The sequence below is a fragment of the Diadema antillarum genome, unplaced genomic scaffold (assembly GCF_040938485.1).
Source record: "Diadema antillarum isolate AM-2024a unplaced genomic scaffold, OU_Dant_1.0 seq00001348_RagTag, whole genome shotgun sequence".
Classification (NCBI taxonomy): domain Eukaryota; kingdom Metazoa; phylum Echinodermata; class Echinoidea; order Diadematoida; family Diadematidae; genus Diadema; species Diadema antillarum.
The window spans coordinates 1,825,906-1,848,067 of NW_027272113.1; the positions used below are offsets into that span (position 1 = coordinate 1,825,906).

At 36.7% G+C, this 22,162-nt stretch overlaps 1 protein-coding gene across 1 annotated transcript; it reads right to left on the reverse strand.

The window, feature by feature from the left end:
* Positions 1-4,179: 4,179 nt before the first annotated feature.
* On the reverse strand, positions 4,180-14,975 carry LOC139708548 (G-protein coupled receptor GRL101-like). Its single transcript, XM_071620490.1, has 3 exons — positions 14,968-14,975; positions 14,345-14,416; positions 4,180-5,251 (listed from the first exon to the last, which is right to left on the reverse strand). The coding sequence occupies exons 1-3, from the start codon at positions 14,973-14,975 to the stop codon at positions 4,180-4,182; spliced, it is 1,152 nt and encodes a 383-aa protein (XP_071476591.1).
* Between the last annotated feature and the right edge of the window lie 7,187 nt (positions 14,976-22,162).

The window sequence follows — 22,162 nt, forward strand, 5'->3', positions numbered from 1 at the left end:
ATACTAAATCTATCATTTATAATGGTAACAAAATACATTATTCACATTTCTTAACACTATAATGAACTATTCCATAAAATCATGCAACTAACATTACCGCTTAGTTTTAACTTTGTCAAAACTCATTGTTAAAGACGACATAATGGGACAGTAAAATAGAATGAAATATTGTATCAAATATGTCTTTAAAAACAGGCAAATTTGAACATATTGGTACACAGACCATTTCGTATCGACCACAAAGGGCAACGATACTACAGTACATCAAAGTATAAAATAATTGCGATCCTTATTACTAACTAGTCAAGGTACTATTTTCACTACTTTTACCTGGTATCGGTATACACAATGTCATAATTATACGGATTAAAAATAAACGTTTTCGGTCGGATTTAATACTCGTCACAAGGATTTAAGGTAAGAAAAGTAGAAAAGGAAATTTGGAATATTTCATTTCTGAATAAAACAATGAAGAAAATCTCTCAACCCATACATCCTAGGAATAACCATAGGCTTATTAATGAAATAAGAAAAAGTAAGATAAATCGCAAAATTTGAAACAAGCAATTTTTACAAAGACACGCTGTAAAAAGTATATATATATATATATATATATATATATATATATGTGTGTGTGTTATGTAATATATATATGAAGAGTTTGCTTGCGAAGCCCGATAAGTCTATATTTGCCAAATGGAGATATTTGCGATTAAAAGTCAAGAACAATAAAGAGAATAATAAGAAAATTTTGCTTCTTTTGACCATAACTTCAAGAATGTACCTTCATTGTAGTTACCAATATATCATTTAAAAGGTGTTATTTAGTACTTTATGGCAGACACCGTACTTTAAAATCTTTAAAAATGGACTTATCGGTGTTTGCGAACAAACTCTTCATATATATATATATATATATATATATATATACATATATATGTAATGCACGCTCGTGTGTGTGTGTGTGTGTGTGTGTTTATGTGTGTGTATCTATAATTGATCTGTATATACGACCCTGCATCACAACCCCCCCCCCCCCAAAAAAAAAAAAAAAAAAAAAATCGCCATACGTGAATTTTTCGTTAAGGGCAGATTCTGAAAAAAAAACACCCTCTAAGCTTCAATATGACGTATAACTTTACTCACTTTATTTACTCCCCTTATCTATTTGAATACTGGAAATAGAGCACACACTCTGGAAAAAGTGTGAACTGAGAAAAGAAGCTATGAAAGAGTCTTTTCAAGAGCTTAAACTTTACCAAGGAGTGCTGGTCTTTCGATGAATGGGACAAAAACAGAATGTAAGGTAACCTAACAAGACAATAAAGGGATTATCAAATTAATTGAAATTAAGCATACTCTATATATCAATGCATTCTGTCCATGACTAAATGCCAACTTTCAAAGCAGTAGCATCATCCTTACAAAAGTTATTAGAGTTGAACGTGAACAGTCTGTAACGGATTTTTACAGAAATGAAAAGGGGCATTTGGGACAAAGCTCGCAACACAACTAATTATAACAAAAAGATGTAGAAAAAACAGCTGAAAACACACTCTTCATTTCTTTTCATGATCCCAAACTTAAAAATAATGTATAAGAATAGCTCTTTAAGAATTAAAAAACAAACAAACCAAAGATTGACTTAGTTGACCCGTTTCATCTTTTTTTTAATCAGTCCTAATGTAAAATCAAGTGGTGCGATTTTTTGCTGGTTTTGTGATCCATGGTCACATATAAATGACTGAAATTAAACATATATGTACACATATCTAATTAGGTACCTATAGTATTTATGTATATAACTTTTCATCATACTTCTGTATAATACATGATATTACGTATGAAATACTACCAACAATAATATATCAGCAAATGGAAAGTAGGTTCGTCACAAAATTCAAAGAGACACTGTCATTTTGTTATTCATGACTATTCATAACACCTAAATAAACTGACATAATATGATTAAACTAATCCGTGATTAAACAATAGTGACTGATCAATTACATTATCTCACAAATACATCTTACAGAAATTTATTTCAAGATACACAATAATACAACCTTCTTTACGTGATACAATGTGATACTGTATTAGTGTGAGCTGATACGCTGTACAGTGTTTACATTATAATAACAAGTCCATCCGGTGAAGCAATAACAACCTACTGCCAAAAAAAAGAGATAATTTTCTTACTATAAAAATATAGCTAACATTTAGTGGCAACAAAGAGCATACAATATTCCCACATCATAAGCCCATTTATGTTGTCTCTACATAAAAACACTTTAACATAGTATCACGTACAGCTGTACAAATATTGTCGTTGCTTGAAGCTTCGATTTAGCCTCATTGTTAATGAGGACGAAAGTGTAAAATGAAATTATGTAATGAAATACTCACTGAATAAGTCTGTGAAAACTGACCCATTTGCAAACGCATGTATTGGTACACATGGTATTTCATGTGAAACACAAAGTAGGCTACATTCAACTAAGGAGTAATTACCAATATAGCTTGTCATGTTACTGTTGTCACTACTTTAGCTGGTATCGGTATAGATAAGGTTATTTCAATGCAGAAGAAAAAAATCAAACAAACATATAATATTGCGTGCATATAATTCAGTGCAGCTTAAAAAAAATGAGATCTCAACGCTTCAGCACCCCTACGAGATGATGAGAAGCTCCACCAAATTTATACGCGCTGATATTCATTGAAGTAGCAACATTGATGATATAATTTTTAACAAAGTTTGCCTTGAAACATAATTATATTTCAAAATAACATTTTCTGTATTTAAAATCACCGTTACGTACAAAAGCTATTGACCTTTCTTCGAATAATTATGATGGTTTGATGTTTACCAAGTACTTTTTTTATGCCAGCTCTGACCAACAGATTCCACTTGCCAAAAGGGATCATGCGACTGATATACGATTTTCTTGCAAGTTTTCCTGACTAGTCACATTCATTCACTAAAACAGTTGCGCTTTTTTCAAACAAAGCTGTAATGTATGCACAGTCTTGAAACTCGCCAGATATTTCTGCCCCAACCATGAACATTCAATAAACAAATTATTTTTTTTTTTATGTAAGTGTAAAGTAGGGTTATTCTGAGCCGAGGCTGTGTGACGAGTAGCTGTTGAAATTAGTACTCAACTTTTCGTAAGGCAAAATCGTATTCAGAGAAACAGTGAGCAGAGAACTACGATATCTATTAATACAAAAGAGAGCTATCAAGCGGGGAATTTCATCCTAATGTATCGCAAGATTCTATATTTTAAGCCTTAGAAGCATTCAAAGTCGCTTTTTCCTTGACCGACATCACACTCCTACATCCGCTCTATTATCATGATCTAAATCGCGCCCTTAACAACGTAGTGCAAAAGGCCAATTGGGCTCTGGTGTTTCCAGCCTCGAAAGAACTGGAACACCTAAAAACAAATCTAAGGGAACTTAACGAGGATCACCGCATAAAGGTTCAAAGACGGACTACAATGAGTAGGCGCGCTGTATGGAGACCCAATAGCCAAAAGGGTCCTGATCCAAAAGGGTACCAGAACGAAAGTTGACAATTGTAGCTACAACTGTATTCAATTCAACGCACAATATCAGACCTAATTGAAGCTGAGGGAAATGTCTTATACCATTCCGTCCTTTCGCGCGTCTAGAAGAAAAAGAAGATCGGGGCAAACAAATATATTGGCAAAAGAATTGTCGGTTGTGGCATAAAATGACGTTGAAGTGTCTAGAGGCGTCTGTATAAGCTCTTTCGGAGGTCTTTACGGAAGTAAAGAGTTCTCAGAAGGATATGATGGCCATCTGGCAAGACCTGGCGAATTAGTTCGTTCTATCGCGACATCTTTATCTCTGACATTTTTTTTTTTTAGTTATACAGTTGACGTTTGTTAACTTACTTCCTGCGATGAGGGTATAGGAAATCCTGTAAAACCTGTCGAAAGAGATACTTTCTAGACATATTGTGGGAAATATAACTTTTCTTTGTCTTTTATTTTGTTCAGATTCTTTTTCCAGGCATGTTGGCACAATTTCGTGTAATAATGTATTTCGCAGGTTTTCATCTAGAGGAATTGATAGTGCTTGACAAGTGTATTATAGGGCCTACATTTTCTCCGCTCTTTTATGTTATTAGGACGTACGGGGATACCGGAGTTACTTGGATCTGGGTGTTCTCTTGCCCTTGTCAGAGTAAGACATGAACGTGTACAACATTGGATTCAAGGAGGAATTGATAGGCAGAATAAAAATGACACTCCAGGCATAGAGAGATGTTGGTATTTCTCTTGTGCCTGTCTGACTTAGTATGCCCATTAAAATGATTGGCATCCAACAGGCAAGATCAGTTCCGATCAGAATCGCCATTCTGCGAGCCATTTTGATCTCACGTGACCGAGAGGCGGTGTTTGTGGACTCTTTTCCCGACCGCCTCACTTTGACGAACATTACAATATAGCAAACTGCTATAAAGATGAACGACAGCAAGTTCATGCAAATAAATACAACGATTGAGTAAATCCATGGGGGACGTTTCTTCCTGCTAAGTGGCTCGAAAGTGACTGTAAAATCCCTACTCCATTCAGTTTCTTTGGTTGTGACTAAGACACCTGTGCCACCAGACGACAAGTGCAGAGGAAGGCCTATGCACACGTCTGACTGTCCATAGAAATCCGGTATTTTCGAGTTATCAATCAAAGTTGGAAGAGAAATCACAAAAACAGAAAGCCAAGTGATGCAGAGCATAATTCTACACCACTTGGTAGTAATTTTCCAACCACCGAACGGGAACACAATACATACGAACCTATCTATAGTTATCAGCGTCAAACTTATCACAGATGCCTCACTTGAGAGAAATGCCAGAAACCCTGCAAAACGGCAGAGACCTGAATTCCGCCACAGCGGCGCATTCAGGAAATAATCTGAAGCAAAACGCAAATCTGCTGATGTTATGATCAACATGTACACCGCCATCACACAATCAGCCAGGGCAAGACTTGCGATCAGTCGATTCTGGACCTTGTTTTCTTCTTGTGCTTGAAAGAGACGTAGGTACAATACTACGCAGTTTCCAATGAGGGCGGTCAATCCCATTAACCATCCGAACACCCTTAATACGACACTCGGAAACAGACTACCGCAGGTGTCAAGAGGATTCGTTGGGACGGTCGAAGTGCAGTTCGTGCTATTTGCCACAAGGCAGCAGAGGCGAGTATCGGAAGTCGATCTAGTATGAGTAATAGTGAAAATTGATTTGTATCATTGATTGACATATTAATGCACGAATTAACAAACAAATGCAGACATGTCCTTAACGTGTATAAAGGTAACAGCGTAGATAGAGAAATATAACACCTACTTCACTCCACAAACACAAACACATACACGCACCTACAAACATACAAACCAACAAACAACAGACTCACGCATTCTGGGGCAGCGCTTTTCACTTTCACTCCCACTCCTTGATAACCTGTAACGCTGCATCATATATCCCATTAGGCATTACTAGATAAGATTCCTAATCGTAACCCACAACAAAAGATGGAAGATTCAAACATGCATGAAAGAATGTGACTTCTAAGAAACGTTTTGACAGTTTTTAATGATCTGAGTAAAATATAAAGAGAAATCAACATGTTTTCGTATTTCTGACTTAATGAAAGAGCACTAATGCTGGAGTTGCTTCTTTTTTAAAGAATGCAGGGGAAAATATTACTGTTCACATGTGTCAGTAATAAGATGAGGGAATGTGTACTTTCAAAGATTAGTGGAAAATTGAGCAAAGAAAATGGGATTCCTTCGGGATACGAACCCGAGACCTCCGGATTTCTAGCCCGGTGCTCTAACGACTGAGCTATAGAAAGCCCTATTTCAGTGTTCGTCCCAGAAACCCTAAATTCTCAATGCTGGAATTGTCAGAAGCTATAGCAGTTTGTTTGTGTGTGACACACATGTACACACTTGAACCTTGCATAAACCCGAAGGATAATTCAACTTGGAGATAAATGCGAGGAATCACCGAAGTGATGCAGCTTTTTGAGTATGTTGCAAACGCAAACAGAAAAACTGAACAGAATGAATATTATTTATTGGTGGAAAATTGAGCAAACAAAACGGGATTCCTTCTGTTTGCGTTTGTTTCATTCAAGTATGTGAAATTTGGTTGAAATCTCTTTATATCTTCTTTAAATCGTTCCTCTTCTGTGACATCCCACATTGTTGTAGCCTAATACCCAATAAAGATGACGGAAATTGGGTTTAATAAAAACTTTAAACTTTTAAGTGGATTGTCGATTTTCCTTAAACTTCAGTGATGTGTTCTTATACTTGTTCAGCACCCACGAAATTCACAAATTATTATCATTACTTGTATTGTTATCAATATCATTGTCATGAATTTTGTTATCATTATCCGTTAATAATATCATTAACCAATATTATTTCAAGGGCGGGGCAATTTCCATTCAATGATCTCCAACCAGCGTTTAGAACAAAACACAAACACACGCGGCATACTTACACAGCTGTCAAAGACTTAAGCGGTGTCACTGTGTTGCTGTCAACAACGCGCAGTTTAACATTTGTTAGAAACCTTACAGGAGAGAGAAAAAACCCCGAAAGACCATCAATTATTGCAATATTCATCTGCATTACTTCAAAGAGTACGCCCTTATATACTACGACACGATTCTACTTTATGGCGGAATTGCTTTGTAATTCACGTTGTACATGCACTTTTTCTTATTTGTTTTCTCCTGATTTTCACTTTTGAATTCTTGAAACGAAAGAAGAAGGGTCTTGGCTAAATTAAAATTTTTGTTTTTGTTTTTGTTTTAGGTTTCTTTTTAAGACACACTGTCAAGGCAGGGATACAAATCCATCCAAATTTACCCATAAAAGTCAAACGTTGAATAGTTGCAAAAATAAAAAGCAAAAAACCCAGAAGTGGTAGAACATTTGTCTTTTTTTCTACTTACATATATTCTAGTTCAGTGAGGTTGATGAATGCATCTGGTTCAATGTATGTAATTGGATTATTGTCCAGTGCTCTGTGATGAAAAAGAAAGAAAACACGCAACATCCATCTTAAAGAAGGACTTACCTCGAGATTATATTGTCTACATAAATAATGAACGTAATTGCAAAGTAAATAACAAATGATTATTTTTATTCCCAGGTGTCTTTTATCAATTGATAACTTGGAAAGACAGAAAAAAATGAACATGCGTGGTAAGTTACCTAAAAATAAAAAAGAAAGAATCAGTTGAACCCTCTAAAACATGACTGGTCTGCCCATTAGGGCAGACCTGTATATCTGTTACATGACAATGATTATATATGTTAACGATAGTAACAAACAGTAACATCTACAGTAGCATCGATGCTGTCAATGGTACGGATTATTGTATCGTCTCTTACAGGTACTTCAGCATTATCTGACTGGAGAAAGTGCGCGACTGAAGAAGCTCGACTGCGTTCATTGACAGGTTCCTGTGTGGAAATTAACACACACAAAAAAATGGTCATCAAGTCATTTACACTCTATGACCACTGTTCATAGCTTTGAAATAGAATAAGAAAATCAAACTAAAGTTAACAACTGAAATGGAATTAGAATCACGAAAGAACGTCATGCATTGATAATTGGGAGGGGGGGGGGGGGGAATCGTACGCCCAGTAGTGGGCGTTTTCTTTTCCTTCGATCCTTTAAAATACAATTGCTAGTGATTTGCTGAGAAGTATGATAAAAAAGTGAGTAGTAACATGGTTATTGCCACGATATATTAACATGATTCAATCTTAACGATTTGACTATAACCATAATGAATCGAAAATATCGGATAAAGTCTCAGAACATAATTTTGTTGTACAGTACTTACAAAGCATAGAGGCTGGTCAAATCGTGGAACACTCCACTGATAATGGTATGAATCTTGTTGTGCGATAGATCCCTAGGAACAACAATAGAGATATCGGTTGGAATAGTAAGTGCTGACTTGATGTCGTCAGAAGAACTCGCGCAATGTGATTGTCGGCTACAACGGTAGGTGCGAAATATTAGAATTGTGCTTTAAAGGGACTGAACAGGACAGGTTGAGGTGGGGATTCAATGCTTTGAACATTCGTATGTGAGATAATGAGAAACCCCTTATGAAATGTGAAAGTACATATAATCTTAAGAAGGATTCAACGTTTATTTGATGAAAATTTGTTTTCAAATGGCTGAGACATCCACAAAAAATGTGATAATAATAAAAGGCAAAAGCCAGACCTTTTGTTAGGATCTCTTTGTTCCACCTTGTTTTTGGATATCTCACCCATTTCAAAACCGATTTTCATCAAATAAACTTTTGATACCCCTTAGAATTGCATGCTCTTTGGCATCTTATAGAGTGGTTTCTGTATATCTCGCAAAACGTTAAAAGCTACACTGTATAGTATCCTCACCTCGACCAGAACTGTACACACCCTTTAACGACAGAGTAAGGTGAAATGAATTCAGGGGATGATTGCACATATACTATATAGTTAACCATGTCTCGTACCAGTTGTCTGTATGTTTTAACCCTATAAAACCAAGGGGGGCACATTTAATTGTACCCCCTTATCATATTTTCATTTGCCACTCCTACGGACTTTACCCGATTAAAAAAAGGAATTGTATATGATGCAATACAGCGAATAAATGAATAAAATCAAATAAAATCAAATCATACTGTAATGAAAAGCACCCCCATGTGTTGACCTGAAATTTTGCAACCATAACACATAGTGAAGGTTGATTTGCATTTCCTTTGTGGCAAATATAAAAATGATTGGTATAAGATACAACATAATATTATACACTCTGAATAAAGAAATATTAGAAGAAACATGATTTCAGCATATTTCGTCAGTATCTTTTTTATTTTGTTTTTTTGACGGCCTCAGTGGGTGACCCTCGAGAAATTTCAAATGTTGCGTCATGTAGAGTATGAGTTGCTCTACCGACGTGTCAAGTAATATTATGACGGTGATACATCATATAATAAAGAAGTTATGGGGGTACAGTGTGCAGCCCCCCCCCCCACCCCCACACACACCCTTGTGCTCGCAGGCGTCAAAATATCTTGGGCTTTATAGGGTTAACTGTGTGTGTGTGTGTGTGTGTGTATGTGTGTGTCTCGAGCTTATGTAGGCCTTTGCCTTTATATATATATATATATATATATATATATATATATAAATTTATATATATATATATATAAATTTATATATATATATATATATATATATATATATATATATATTTACCGAAATGTTGAAGTATTTGAAGGTTTAATCCAAAAGAGGGGCGTACCAATACCCTACCACGCATGTATCTAACGTCGCTCATAACTTTGTTAATAGTAGTCTCCTGTAATTTTCTCTTTCATTACAAGATGAATTACACGCATAATTATAATTATATTAAAAAAAAAAATGTTTAACTGTAGACTAGTGTCCAGCTGCAAAAGAACGCCCCACCACCTTTGCAGTGAATCATATGGGTAAGGTACTGCAGTTTGGGGAAATCAGCAGTTTAATTATGAAAGTGACACTCTTAATCAGTTATTTCAATCAATGCGATTGGATCCTTTTTTTTTTTTGGCTTATTCTTCTATCCTTATCACATGATCACAGAATCTTGTTGAATTCTTGTACGTTATACGGTGTCGGAGATATCTTCCACATATAACGTAATTTCGTGGCTTGGGTACTAAGATGTCTTGTTCCAAGCTCATCGTCTCACCGCCGGCAAACCAGGGATGCATTGTTGTAATGTCACTGCCCAGAAAAGCAGTATGTCAGAGTTTCGATCCCTCTTGGTTTCTTTTCCCCCGACACATTTGTGAAAAAATGTAGGGTAGCAGTTTGGTTTAGTTCAAATTTATTTCGTTTTTGTTTTGTTTTTGACATTAAAATAAATAGCCTTCATATAAATCTCACTTTCTTTAGAGACAAAGATAGTTCATGTGAATTTATCCAAAGAAAACAATAATTGAAAACTTACAGTACAGATACATTGCTATTGTTGCTGAAGTAACAGAAATGAAATAATTGTCAGTGTGCATTGTGTGATAAAAACAAAGGGACCCACTATAAAACAAAAAGACAGAGCTTGTAGAGTGTGGACCCCTGTTGGATAAAAAAAAAAAAAATAATGCCAAGATTGATTGAAAACAGCAACTAAGCGGCACAAAAGGCTCTGGAGCCCCCCGATAGACAGACGGACAAACAGTTACACACAAGTAATTGACAACAACAACAAACAAACAATAGCACGAGACCAGAAACAGCAAAAGGATTACTTGTAGAAAAAAAAAAAGAAAACTGACTTGACGACAGGAAACAAGACTATGATAGCGTGATAAAGAGGTAACCAATTAGAACTACGGACAGCGATCCTCGGAAGATTGATGAAGAAAGAAGAAGAATTGCAAATTATGGATCTAAAATAGTCTCGATCTTACAAATCTTACAAATCAGTTGCGACCTTACAAAATTAATTTGTTTCCAGGACAGACAAATTAAGAAAACTCTCTCCTGACAGTTCCATCATTTTTTTTTTTCAGGAAATATCGATCAATAACGGCAACAGATATGTAAACATCTCTAGCCAACTTAAGTGTGTGTTTTCAATATACTTACAGTGCCACCAACTGTTCTAAACCAGCAAATGCGTCCACCATTATTTCGATGATATCATTGTGACTTAAGTCTCTGTTGAAGAATAAAGCAGCGAAAAACAGCACTCACAAATTTCATTATGACTGCAGTGTCATGGATATATATCAATGGATAGGATTGTACTAATTATTCCGTGCGTATTTGAAAGTGTTTTGAAATATAGACAGATTTAGGTTTATACCATTTTGAAGAATGAGAGTCAATCATAATTGTCTCATTATCTTTTAGTGTTAATATAATTGGTGCCGCGATCCTGATTCAATTATTGATATTGTAAATAAAATCGATCTTTTTTTTAAAATCTACTTACAAGTCTGTTAAGCCGTCCAGAACTTCAAACGAACGGTTGTTAATGATCCGAAGGTTGTTGTAAGAAAGATCCCTAAGTAAATACCAATCGCAGAAGGGGAAAAAAACAAAACAAACTAGAAATGTCGCTACGGCGACTGATGCCTCCGCCATAATGCATGATTCTCCCAATAGGTGTATAGTACAATGTCTTCACAATGTGTGATGACAGTTTCACACAACTGGCAAAATATCGAAATAACAGGTTTGTCAGAAATATCTTGAATGTTCACTTTCTACGAATTGGGTTTGCTATAATTGTCTGTTAAAGAGTGCAGGTACACATATTTGGGGAAATGAAAATTTCTACTTGACTTCTGACCGACCTTACTATATAAGTTTATGCATTGAGTATAATTTTCAAGGTATGAAGAAAGAGTGTAATTACAGTACAAAATATATCTTTTTTTTCATTTAAACCTGACCTTTGACCCTTAACCTTTGACCTTTGACCTTCTGGCTGGAAATTTCCAAGAGAATCTCCATTAAGTAATACACGTACATATATTAAATTTAAAAACTAATAATGCAATCATTGCATATATACTAGTATATGAGGGAAATAGTAACATGATTTTGAGGAGTTGACTTTGACCTTTGACCTCCTGACTACTGACCCATGACCCCTAAATTCCCTAGATAATCCCTGCAAGTCAGTACATGCATATGTACCAAGTTCCATGAAGATATATTGAACCATTTGCGAGAAAAGTGATATTGCAACATTTTCACCTAACCTTTGACCTTTTGACCTTTGACCTTATGACATGAAACTCTCTCTGGAGAATCTTTACGCAGTAGTACATGTCTACGTTAAGTTTCAAGAAAATAACTGCGGGCATCGCATAGATATGGGGGAAATAGCAACATTTTTAGCATTTGACCTTAACCAAAATCTACTCAACTAATTGTCCCATCATACATCATCCTTGGACCAAGTTTGGTGAAAGCTGCTTCATCCAGTTTTGAGTTATCACGTAAACAGATACATTTTAGGATTTGACCTTGATCTTTGACCTTTGACCTCTGTCCGATTTCACTGAAAAACTAATCAAGTAATTGTCCTATCATACATCATCCTCCAACAAAGTTTGGTGAAATTTGCTCCGTCCAGTCTTGAGTTATCGCGTAAACGGATACAATTTCATGATTTGACTTGACCTTTGACCTTTGACCTTTAGCCGATTTCACCCAAAATCTAATCAAATCATTGCCCCATCATACTTCATACTTGGACTAAGTTTGGTAAAATTCCAGCAAATATTACTCAAGTTATCGCGTAAACGAAAGCGGACGGACGTACGTACGGACGTACGTACGGATGTACGGACGTACGGACGTACGGACGTACGGACGGACGGACGGACAACCCGAAAACATAATGCCTCCGGCACCACTTCGTGGCGGAGGCATAAAAACAAATAAACAAACAATGCAACACCCACACAAAAATGACAAACACTGATATGTTTTAACACTATATAGCTCCTGGAATTATCAGACACACTTCAATAATTTTACTGTTTTGAATTTTTTTAATGGAGCAATAGGATTTATAAAGTGAGTTAAAAGGTTCAAATCAAATATTTACTGTGTCTCCGTGTTAAAACTCAAAATATAACTCTTTACCATTGAAAATAGTTCATGCAATTATGGTGATTACTGATAGACGTTTAAACATCACTCGTTAGTGGTTAATTCCTTGATAAACAACAATTTTACCAAAGACTGAATAATATTTCGCTGATGTACATGGCTAAGAGAATCACCTATGAGTTAATGGGATTTGTTTTTCTGTATAAAATTCAACGGAAAATTGGAGAAATATCCATACCGAACAAGACGGCTTTTTCACGTGGCGAACAAATATTAATATTTGTGACCGTGCACCTCAAAACGAACATAAAGTCGCACACACTGATTTTGCGTGAGGACTGAAGATAAGTGAAATGGGTCAACCTAGCCGAACTTGACTTTTTCATATTTTCTGAAAGAGCGGGTCTTCTTTTACACTATGCTAAAATTTGGTATCATAAAACGGGCAGGAAAGTGTGTTTTTTTTAGCAGTTTATCTCGAACTATTTTGGTAGAATAGTGTGATCAGGTGTGTCTTTAGAATTTCTTTTTCATTTCTGAAAAACCTTGTCCAAACTCTTCACTTTTAACTCTAATAACTTTTGAAAAGATATTGTTACAGCTTTGAAAGTTGGCATTAATTATGGACAGAATGTGTTAATGACGCATGCTTAATTTCAGTTTAATCTGATAATCCCTTCATTGTTGTTACTCTGATGGTTTACTTCCTGTTTTTTTGTCCCATTCATCGCACAGCCAGCAGGTTTGGTAAAGATTAAGCGCTTGAATAGACACTGTACTTCAGAGCCTCTTTTCTTATTTCACATTTTTCCTGAGTTTGTGCTTTCTTTCCAATATTTAGATAGGTTAGGAGAGTCCATTTGATTTAAGTTATACATCATTTTAAAGCTTAAAGTCTGCTCTTTCAGAATATGGTCTTAACTGAAAATTCATGTCTGACGACTTTTTGTTTATCTTGAGGTGCAGGGTCACATATAGAAGGCGTTTTAACAATGTGCATTAAAATCAAAATTTTCCTTAGGCTAGAGCAGGCCCTCCATTGACACAATTATTCATCTAATCTTTAGATTCCATTTGGACCTTACACTCGTCTGTAGGGCTAACTACTCAACTTGTCAATCGCTGAAAAAAAAAAATACATCATACAGACAAGGACGAAACAAAACACTCAGTCGTTGTTATTGGAAGCGTTTGATTCCAGTCGAACCCTCATCCGAAGTATTCTTGATGCCAAGTCTCAATTAACTGAATCAATTGAGATCTGTATATGTAACATACACCCTTTCAATGAATGCACTATTCGCCAATGGAAAGAGACATGACTAATGCGAAACTGAGCAACACTCCACAATATAAAGAAGGAAGACCATATGTGACCCTGCACCTTCTTTTGAAGATGCTTCACACTGATATCAACACTTCGAATTAGGCACAAAATACATCCTGTTTGTGCCCCATTCACCTTTTTAAAAGTCAGTGCCAAGGTGTTATGCTGTACGGTCAAATGTATTCAGAATCTGAGGCGTATGACAGTACTTGCCATTATCAAGAACAAGTTAGCTAGGAGACACGTATAACTCTGACGCTGATTACCTGAACAAAAGACTCGTTCGCATTCTAAAAGCAATATTTCTGTCTACATGAAAATGTTTTCCATACTTACAAGTGAAAAAGAGTGTCGAGTCCATGGAATGTATTTCCCTCAATGGCGCTTATACTGTTGTTTCTGAGAATCCTTTTGAGAGAAGTAATACAGAAGTTAATCGTAATGTTGTTTACAATACGAGGACATACGCAGTATATATATATATATATATATATATATATATATGTGTGTGTGTGTGTGTGTGTGCGTGTGTGTCTGTGTCAGGGAGTGTAGGCGTATATCCCATGTAAAGAGTTTGTTAACAGCAGACGATAAGGCCATTTTCTTCAAAATCTTTAAAGCGATTTCTTTTTTAACCATATTGGCGTAGCACACGGATAATGTTAAGATCAGTTATGAACTTCGGTTACCTGGGGAGTTGGCGGTTACATTTACAGAAGTCTACACATAAGCAAAGATGTGACATTTTGTACTCCTCATTGTAATTTGCGATTTGCCGATAGTCCATCGTGACGGCTGGCTGTCATTCGGTTAGTTGCAACAACAAAAACAAAAAATATTGTGGATCGAGCTACCATCTTAGTTTTCGAACAATGCCCATGAAATTTGGCACAGAGAACTCGGCGTATGAACCTTGGATGAAGATGTGCAAGACACATTTTTAATGTGTCAGAAATTACGCTGCCATGTCGACAGATTTCTGTGGCGATTGGATTAGATGGGGAAAGTATCATGGATCGAATGTTACAGCCTGGTTTTTCAAACAAAATGCCCAAGATATTATTCTTATTGTTTGTTATGTCTAAAAAACTGCGTTGCCACGTATACAACATATTATACCAACTGATCAAGAAATATCATTGCGGACCACACTGATTTCTCATCTTCATTTTCTTTTTAACAATGCTCCTGAAATTTGGGACAAATAATGGTAAGGAAGCAAGACACATTTCAAATTTATCGGAAACTATCATGCCACAGTAACGATATGAAGAGTATGTTCGCAAAAACTGATAAGTCCATATTTGCCAAATGAAGGTATTTGCGGTTAAAAATCAAGAAAATAAAGAGAATAATAAAAAAAAGTTTGCTTCTTTTGATCATAACTTCAAAAATCTACCTTTATATGTATATAGAGACCAATATATCATTTAAAAGGTATTGTTTTGTAATTTATGACAGAGACCGTACTTCAAGATCTTAAAAAATGTACTTATCGGTTTTGGCGAACAAACTCTTCATGTATTTTCTTTCTTGCTCTTAGGTTTCGTTCCGCGTTAGACAAAAGGTGAATAACCTCTCCGGTCGTGTCAAAATTCTGTGTTTCGATCATCACATAATCTCCACGTCGGCCTGTATGCGATTACTGCGAAGTTCGTACAATTCTATCTCGTCGTAGTGCGTACATAAATAGTATGCGTAACACTGTGTAGCAAGGAGCTAAACATCTTGAAACTGCCTGACACCGTCTTGACATCGCCTTATATATTTACTACAACTGGACTTATCGGTGTTTGCAAACAAGACGGGTGGCGTTTCTCAGGTATTGCAACAACTGACACCCTTATTTTAGACTAAAATAATGCGAGTTACAGCATGTTTCATTTTGCTACAAGCTGATTTCATTGTCACATTGCAACTACCATTACTTAAATCTCAGTGAAATAAATTGATTTTCTATAAAAAATGGCCTTATCGGTTTGTGTTTTTTTTTCTCCAAACAAACTCTTGATGTATGCAATGTACATGTACATACTATTAGGTAGGCCTACACATATCCAAACATTTCTCTATGTGACGGTGCATTACAAAAAAAAAAAAAAAAAAAAGTCGCACGCGTTGATTTTGTGCCAGGACTGAAAATAAGTGAAGTAGGTCAACCATAGCTAGTTTTGAGTTTTTCATATTTTCTGAAAGACCAAATCTTGTTCTTTATTGTGCTCAAGTTTGGGATCATAAAACAGACAGGAAATAGTCGTTTTTATTGAGCGCTTTTTTGTAAAGCACTGTGAGAAGGTGTGTCTTAAAGAGTCCCCTTTTCATTTCTGAAAAACCCTTTGCACATTCTTAACTTTCAACTCTAATAACTTGAAAAAGTTAATGCAACTGCTTTGAAAATTTACAATTTTCATGGACATAGGTTGATATTAAAGCACGCAGAATAATTTCAGCTTAATGTGATAATCCCTTGATTGTTCTTGTTCCGATGGTTTACGTCCTGTTTTGTGTGTGTGTGTGTGTTTGTGTAATATTCATCACACAGCTGGCACGACTTAGTAAAGATTGCTTGAATAGATTCTGTACTTCAACGCCTCTTTTCTCAGTTCACACTTTTCCAGAGTGTGTGCTTTCTTTCCCATAATTAGGAATGTCCATTTCAGCTGGGTTTTACCTCATTTTTAAGCTTAATGTCTGCTCTTTCAGAATCTGCCTTAACTAAAACATCCATGTCTTGCGACTTTTTTTGGGGGGGGGGGGGGAGGTTGGGGGTGATGCTGGGTCACATGTTGAGTATTGAGAATTTTTTTCGGCGTTTTTCATCTATTATGGGTCAAATAGATCAACAAAGTTAAACCTCGTTCACTCCTTTTCTCGCTGTCGCTCCGATCGTATCACTGTTGTAGCCACGTCTTGATAAGCGTGCGAATATCGCAATACAATCGCTTTGATCGCAAAAGCAGGGCGTTTCTTCGGCTTGGAAAAAGCGGCAAAAACGTGGCAGCGTCGTGGCATTATCGTGGCACTATCGCCTACAGGGCAGGTTGAGCGTAGAGAAACCGTAGTGCAATTGCCTCGGAGGCCAGAAATTGAGACGGACAGCGATCGCGCCACGATTTGTTAAATCGTCACAGATCGCCATGGCGGCCATGATTGCCTTCCTTGTGAGATGGGGGCTTAAGATGTCATTCCTGACATAGGTTGTGCTTAGGAGAGAAAAGAATAATGGGATATAAGGCGAATATAAGGCGTTCGACTGCTTCTATAACATAATATGCTCCGCCGACAATATTGCTCCAAAAATTAGGACAAATGCTTCGCAAAATTCCGGAGCAAATTTGAGTGAAGCAATTGTCGGTGGAGCAATTATCGATGGAGCAATTGCCGGCAGAGCATTATGTCGTGTCACAGTCTCAACCTATCTGTCTGCCCACCTGAGATGTAATGCGCTCTTGATGTAGGATACTTACAGCCACCAAACGTTGCTTAAGCCATCGAATGCACCTGGCTCGATGAATGATATGTTGTTGTTTGAAAGATACCTGTTAAATTCAGTTGCAAAAAAAAACAACAACAAACAAACCAAGAACCAGTGTCTGTTATCTCTATGTAATCAGAACGTAATCTTGGTACTTCCACTAGAAAGAAAGGCAGGTTGTTGCAATTCAGTAACTTTATTATTTTACGTTATTTTGTAAAACTTACCATTCTGAATAATAAATGGATAAAGACATGGATGCCCACTACGAGACAAACGGACAAAAAAAAAGATACACACAAAACAACGACGAGGTAACAAACAAGCGAACAAACGTGAAACTAGACTGGGACAGCAACAAGACCACTCCTGCGGAAAAGACTGACTTGACGACAAAAGGAAACAAGACTAGCATAACAACGAAAAAAAAAAAACACACAAAATAGACAGGAACAGACAACACAGGCAACGAGACTAGCGGGTTCGACGAAGAAAAAAAAAAGAAAAGTCCTTTTCTCCCTTATATACGAAGTACATCTAATACGTCTAGCAAACAAAATATAATGCTTTAGATGTGGAACTGTCTTAAAGAAACTTTGAGGCAATAATAAAGGCGGCAACGCAGATTGTTAAACGGGTTACAAAATAAGTCTTTAAACTAAGCTGACTCAAAGAAGATGATTATAAGATTCTAAAAGAAAAAAAGGAGTTTAAAGGAGCATATTGAAGAAGCAGTTTTTATGATCTGTCATGATTCAAGGAATTCTAGTAATTTGGAGTACGAATAAGTGTGATTGTAGCTAAAAATCGTCGAACATGGCATAAAAAAAAAACACGGAAGTAGACTGTTCTTATACATGTACAGAGATTAACCTATGTTAGATAATGAACAACTCATTGATTTCTTTTTTATTTAATTCATTTGAGGGAAACAATAAATGTGTATGTGAACGAATGAGAGAATAAAAATTATACGGAGTGCCCTCTTTTGCAGCAATAGCATTATATTCAGCAGCGTGTGATGAATATTGCCCCCTAGCAAACATTCCATTATTAAGGCATTCAAGGCAGTATCATAGAGGTGTACAAGTAATGACTTTTGAGCAGGATGAAATCTAAGTCAGCGCATGACGCCTATATTACGCGAGATGATTTTAGAAATGTAATCGATACGCATTTTCCAGAGGAGTGTGACTACAAGAATTCCAAGAAATGTGAAATATGGTAGATTATCTAGATTAGAATCATCTATAATTATTTTTGAACAAAAACAATAACAGCAGCAGCAGCAACAGCAGCAGCAGCAACAACAACAATATTCAGATAACCATGTAATTCATGTATTTTTTTTTAACATTCATTGAAAGCCTATTAGCTCTGACCTATAATAGTCACTATTTTTATGCTTCCGTTACGCAGTGTCGCCGGAGACATTATGTTTTCGGGTTGTCCGTCCGTCCGTCCATCCCTCCTTCCGTCCGTAATCAATTTTGCGGAGATCGTCACCAAAAAACCGCTTGAGGTATCCTAATGAAACTTGTCATTATTTATATACGAGTGGACGAAGGTATGCCTATGAACATTTGGGCGCACATGCTCAAGGTCAAAGGTCAAGGTCAATTGCTCAAAATTTCACTTTTTCCACATGTCTGTGAAATGCTTGAAGAGATATTCTTGAAACATAGGGTAAACGTGTATTACTAAATACAATTCTACAGTTTTCCGTCATGAGGTTAAAGGTGGCAAGTGAAAAAAATACATAAAATGTAAAAATTTAATTTTTTGTCCATATCTCGTAAATGATTCAAAGTAGATTCAAAGTATCTTTATAAAAATTAGTACATATGCAGATGCTGATTGACTGTTATTACAGGGGATTAGGGGTCATGGGTCGAAGGTCAGGGGGTTAAAAGTCAAGGTCAACTCCTCAAAATTTCGCTTATTTCCCTCATTTTCAAGCAATGCCTGCAGAATTTTCTTGAAACTGAAAATATACATGTATTATCCAATAGAGATTCTCTTGGACGTTTCTTGCCAAAGGTCAAAGGCCAGAAGGTAAAAGGTCAAATAAAAGTGTTAAATTTCACTTCTTCCTCCATATCTCGAAAGTGACTCAAGGTATCACCATTAAACTTAGTACATATTCATGTTCTTCCTGAAATGGATTCTCTTGGGAATTTTAGGGTCATAGAGTGAAAGGCCAAGGGTGTGAGGTCGGGTTGAATTGCTACAATTTACACTTTGATACTGAAATCACACGTTTTGTCCATACCTTGAAACATATGCAATGCATAAACTGATCAAAGGGTCAAAAGTCAAGTAAAAATCCTCAAATCCCCAAATACCTGCACTCGTAAACATTCAACCAATTAAACCTAATTCGAAGAAAGTGAACATTCATCACATTTGTGACAAACCTGTCATACTTTGCCAATTACGTAAAACTGTCACCACACATTGCTAAGACATTAAACTATGGGCCTACAACGAAGAACCATACATTATGGCGGAGGCATTCCAGTCGGCATAGCGACATTTCTAGTCAATTCTATATTGACTCTTTGAACAAGGACATCAATATCGTTATTGGGAAGAAATACATTGGTATTGATACTAAAAACTTTCATCGGCTGGGGATGATGAATAATTAAATGACTGAGCTTCAACCAACCTTGAATTGTAGAGGGCAAGCTTTCGTCCTCTCCTGAGGACTTTCTCAAGCCTTATGCAGTGGAGTGTTGTCTTGCTGCCGTTGCCTGTCTTTATTAATCACTGGACCATAGATTGGTGAAAGGGTATATCCCGAGTCTCTGTTGAGAGCTGGATTGACCCTTCTGATCCAAAATGCTTCCTTTATTTTTCTTTTCAACCAGTTGCTTTCAAAGTCAATGATACGCGCCTCATCCCATTCAATGTTATGTCCTGTGTTGTAAGAGTGCTCAGCTATCGCCGAGTGTGATGGATTGTTTAGTCTCAGTGCCCTTTTGTGTTCTTTGAGTCTCTCGTTCAAGGTTCTGCTGGTTTCCCCAATGTAACAATCATGGCAATCAGCACAAGTAATCTTATATACAATGCCTGACCTTATTTGCCTTGGGACTTTGTCTTTAGCATGGACTAGTCTACTTCTCAGGGTATTACAGCTCTTGAATGCAATGTCAACGTCCTTGTTGTGGAATGCTCTTTTCAGACGGGAGGATATGGTGTTTACGAAGGGGAGGACTACCCTAATGCTAGCCTCCTTTCTTTCCTTTGTGGGTGACTTAGTTCTTGTTTTGTCCTTGGCTTTTTGTCTCATCCAAGCTGGGTATCCACATGCTGCAAGGGCCTTGTCAATATGGTGGAATTCACTCCGTAGTGCATCATTGTCAGAGGTTACATTTCGAGCTCTCAAATACAAAGATCTAGCAACTCCCTCCTTTGTGTTGAGTGGATGATCCGAGTCGAAGTTCAAATAGGAGTCAGTGTGGGTTGGTTTCCTGTACACAGTGATAGAAACTGAAAGGTCGTGGTTGACAGAGACCTTTGTGTCTAGGAAATTCAGTGACCTTTGAACTTCTTGCTCAACAGTGAATTCAATATGTTGGTCTATACTATTGATGTACTTAGTGAATTCGTCAATATGGTCTCTGACAATGATAACAAAAGTGTCATCCACGTATCTCCACCAGATTCTAGGGGGCTGGGGGGCATTCGAAAAGATCTCTTCTTCCAGATGTTCTAGATACAAGTTACAAACGACCGGTGAGATAGGTGATCCCATGGGTGTTCCATGAATTTGTTGATATAACTTGCCATTGTAAGTGAAGTAGGTATTTTCAAAACAAATACTCAACAGCTGACCAATTTCATTCGGGCTTAAACCTGTTCTATCATCAAGCGTTTGGTCTTCTTGTAGATTCTCTATCACAATTTCCACAGCCCGTTTTACCGGAAAGCAACTGGTTGAAAAGAAAAATAAAGGAAGCACTTTGGATCAGAAGGGTCAATCCAGCTCTCAACAGAGACTCGGGATATACCCTTTCACCAATCTATGGTCCAGTGATTAATAAAGACAGGCAACGGCAGCAAGACAACACTCCACTGCATAAGGCTTGAGAAAGTCCTCAGGAGAGGACGAAAGCTTGCCATCTACAATTCAAGGTTGGTTGAAGCTCAGTCATTTAATTATACATTGGTATTATCGGCAAAATGAATGAAGGAAAGTACCCTTGATGGGTACAAATACTTCTTCACAGTACCTCCTCATTGCAATTTCCTAAGATCTTTCACTTCTATCTCTAGAAGATAGTTTCTTTTTTTGTTTTCTGTTTTTTATATCCTACACGAACAACGCTATATTATAGAGGCACGACGATAAATGTCTGAGGCCGGACGAAGAATGATCACAATGGTTAACTTGATATTTTGGCTCGGGTGAGCTAAAAAGATCATATTTTGGGCATCGCGACTAAAATGGTAATATTTCTACATAGATGTCAATTTAAAGGAAAATAGCACACACACACACACACACCTATATACATTATATACATGTAATCTATATGAAGAGCTTGCTTCCAAAAGGCGCTAAATTCATCATTTTTCAATGGATTTAGCGCCTTTTGGAAGCAAGCTCTTCATATATGTGACCCTGCACCTCAAAACAAACAAAAAGTCGCCAGACATGAATTTTTAGTTAA

Bases quoted from the DNA above. Each gene is read 5' to 3' on its own strand.
- LOC139708548 (XM_071620490.1), bottom strand. The intron at 5,252-14,344 runs GTAAGTATGGAA...TACTCATACTAG, and splicing joins CTCGACACTCTTTTTCACTT to ATCGACTTCCGATACTCGCC.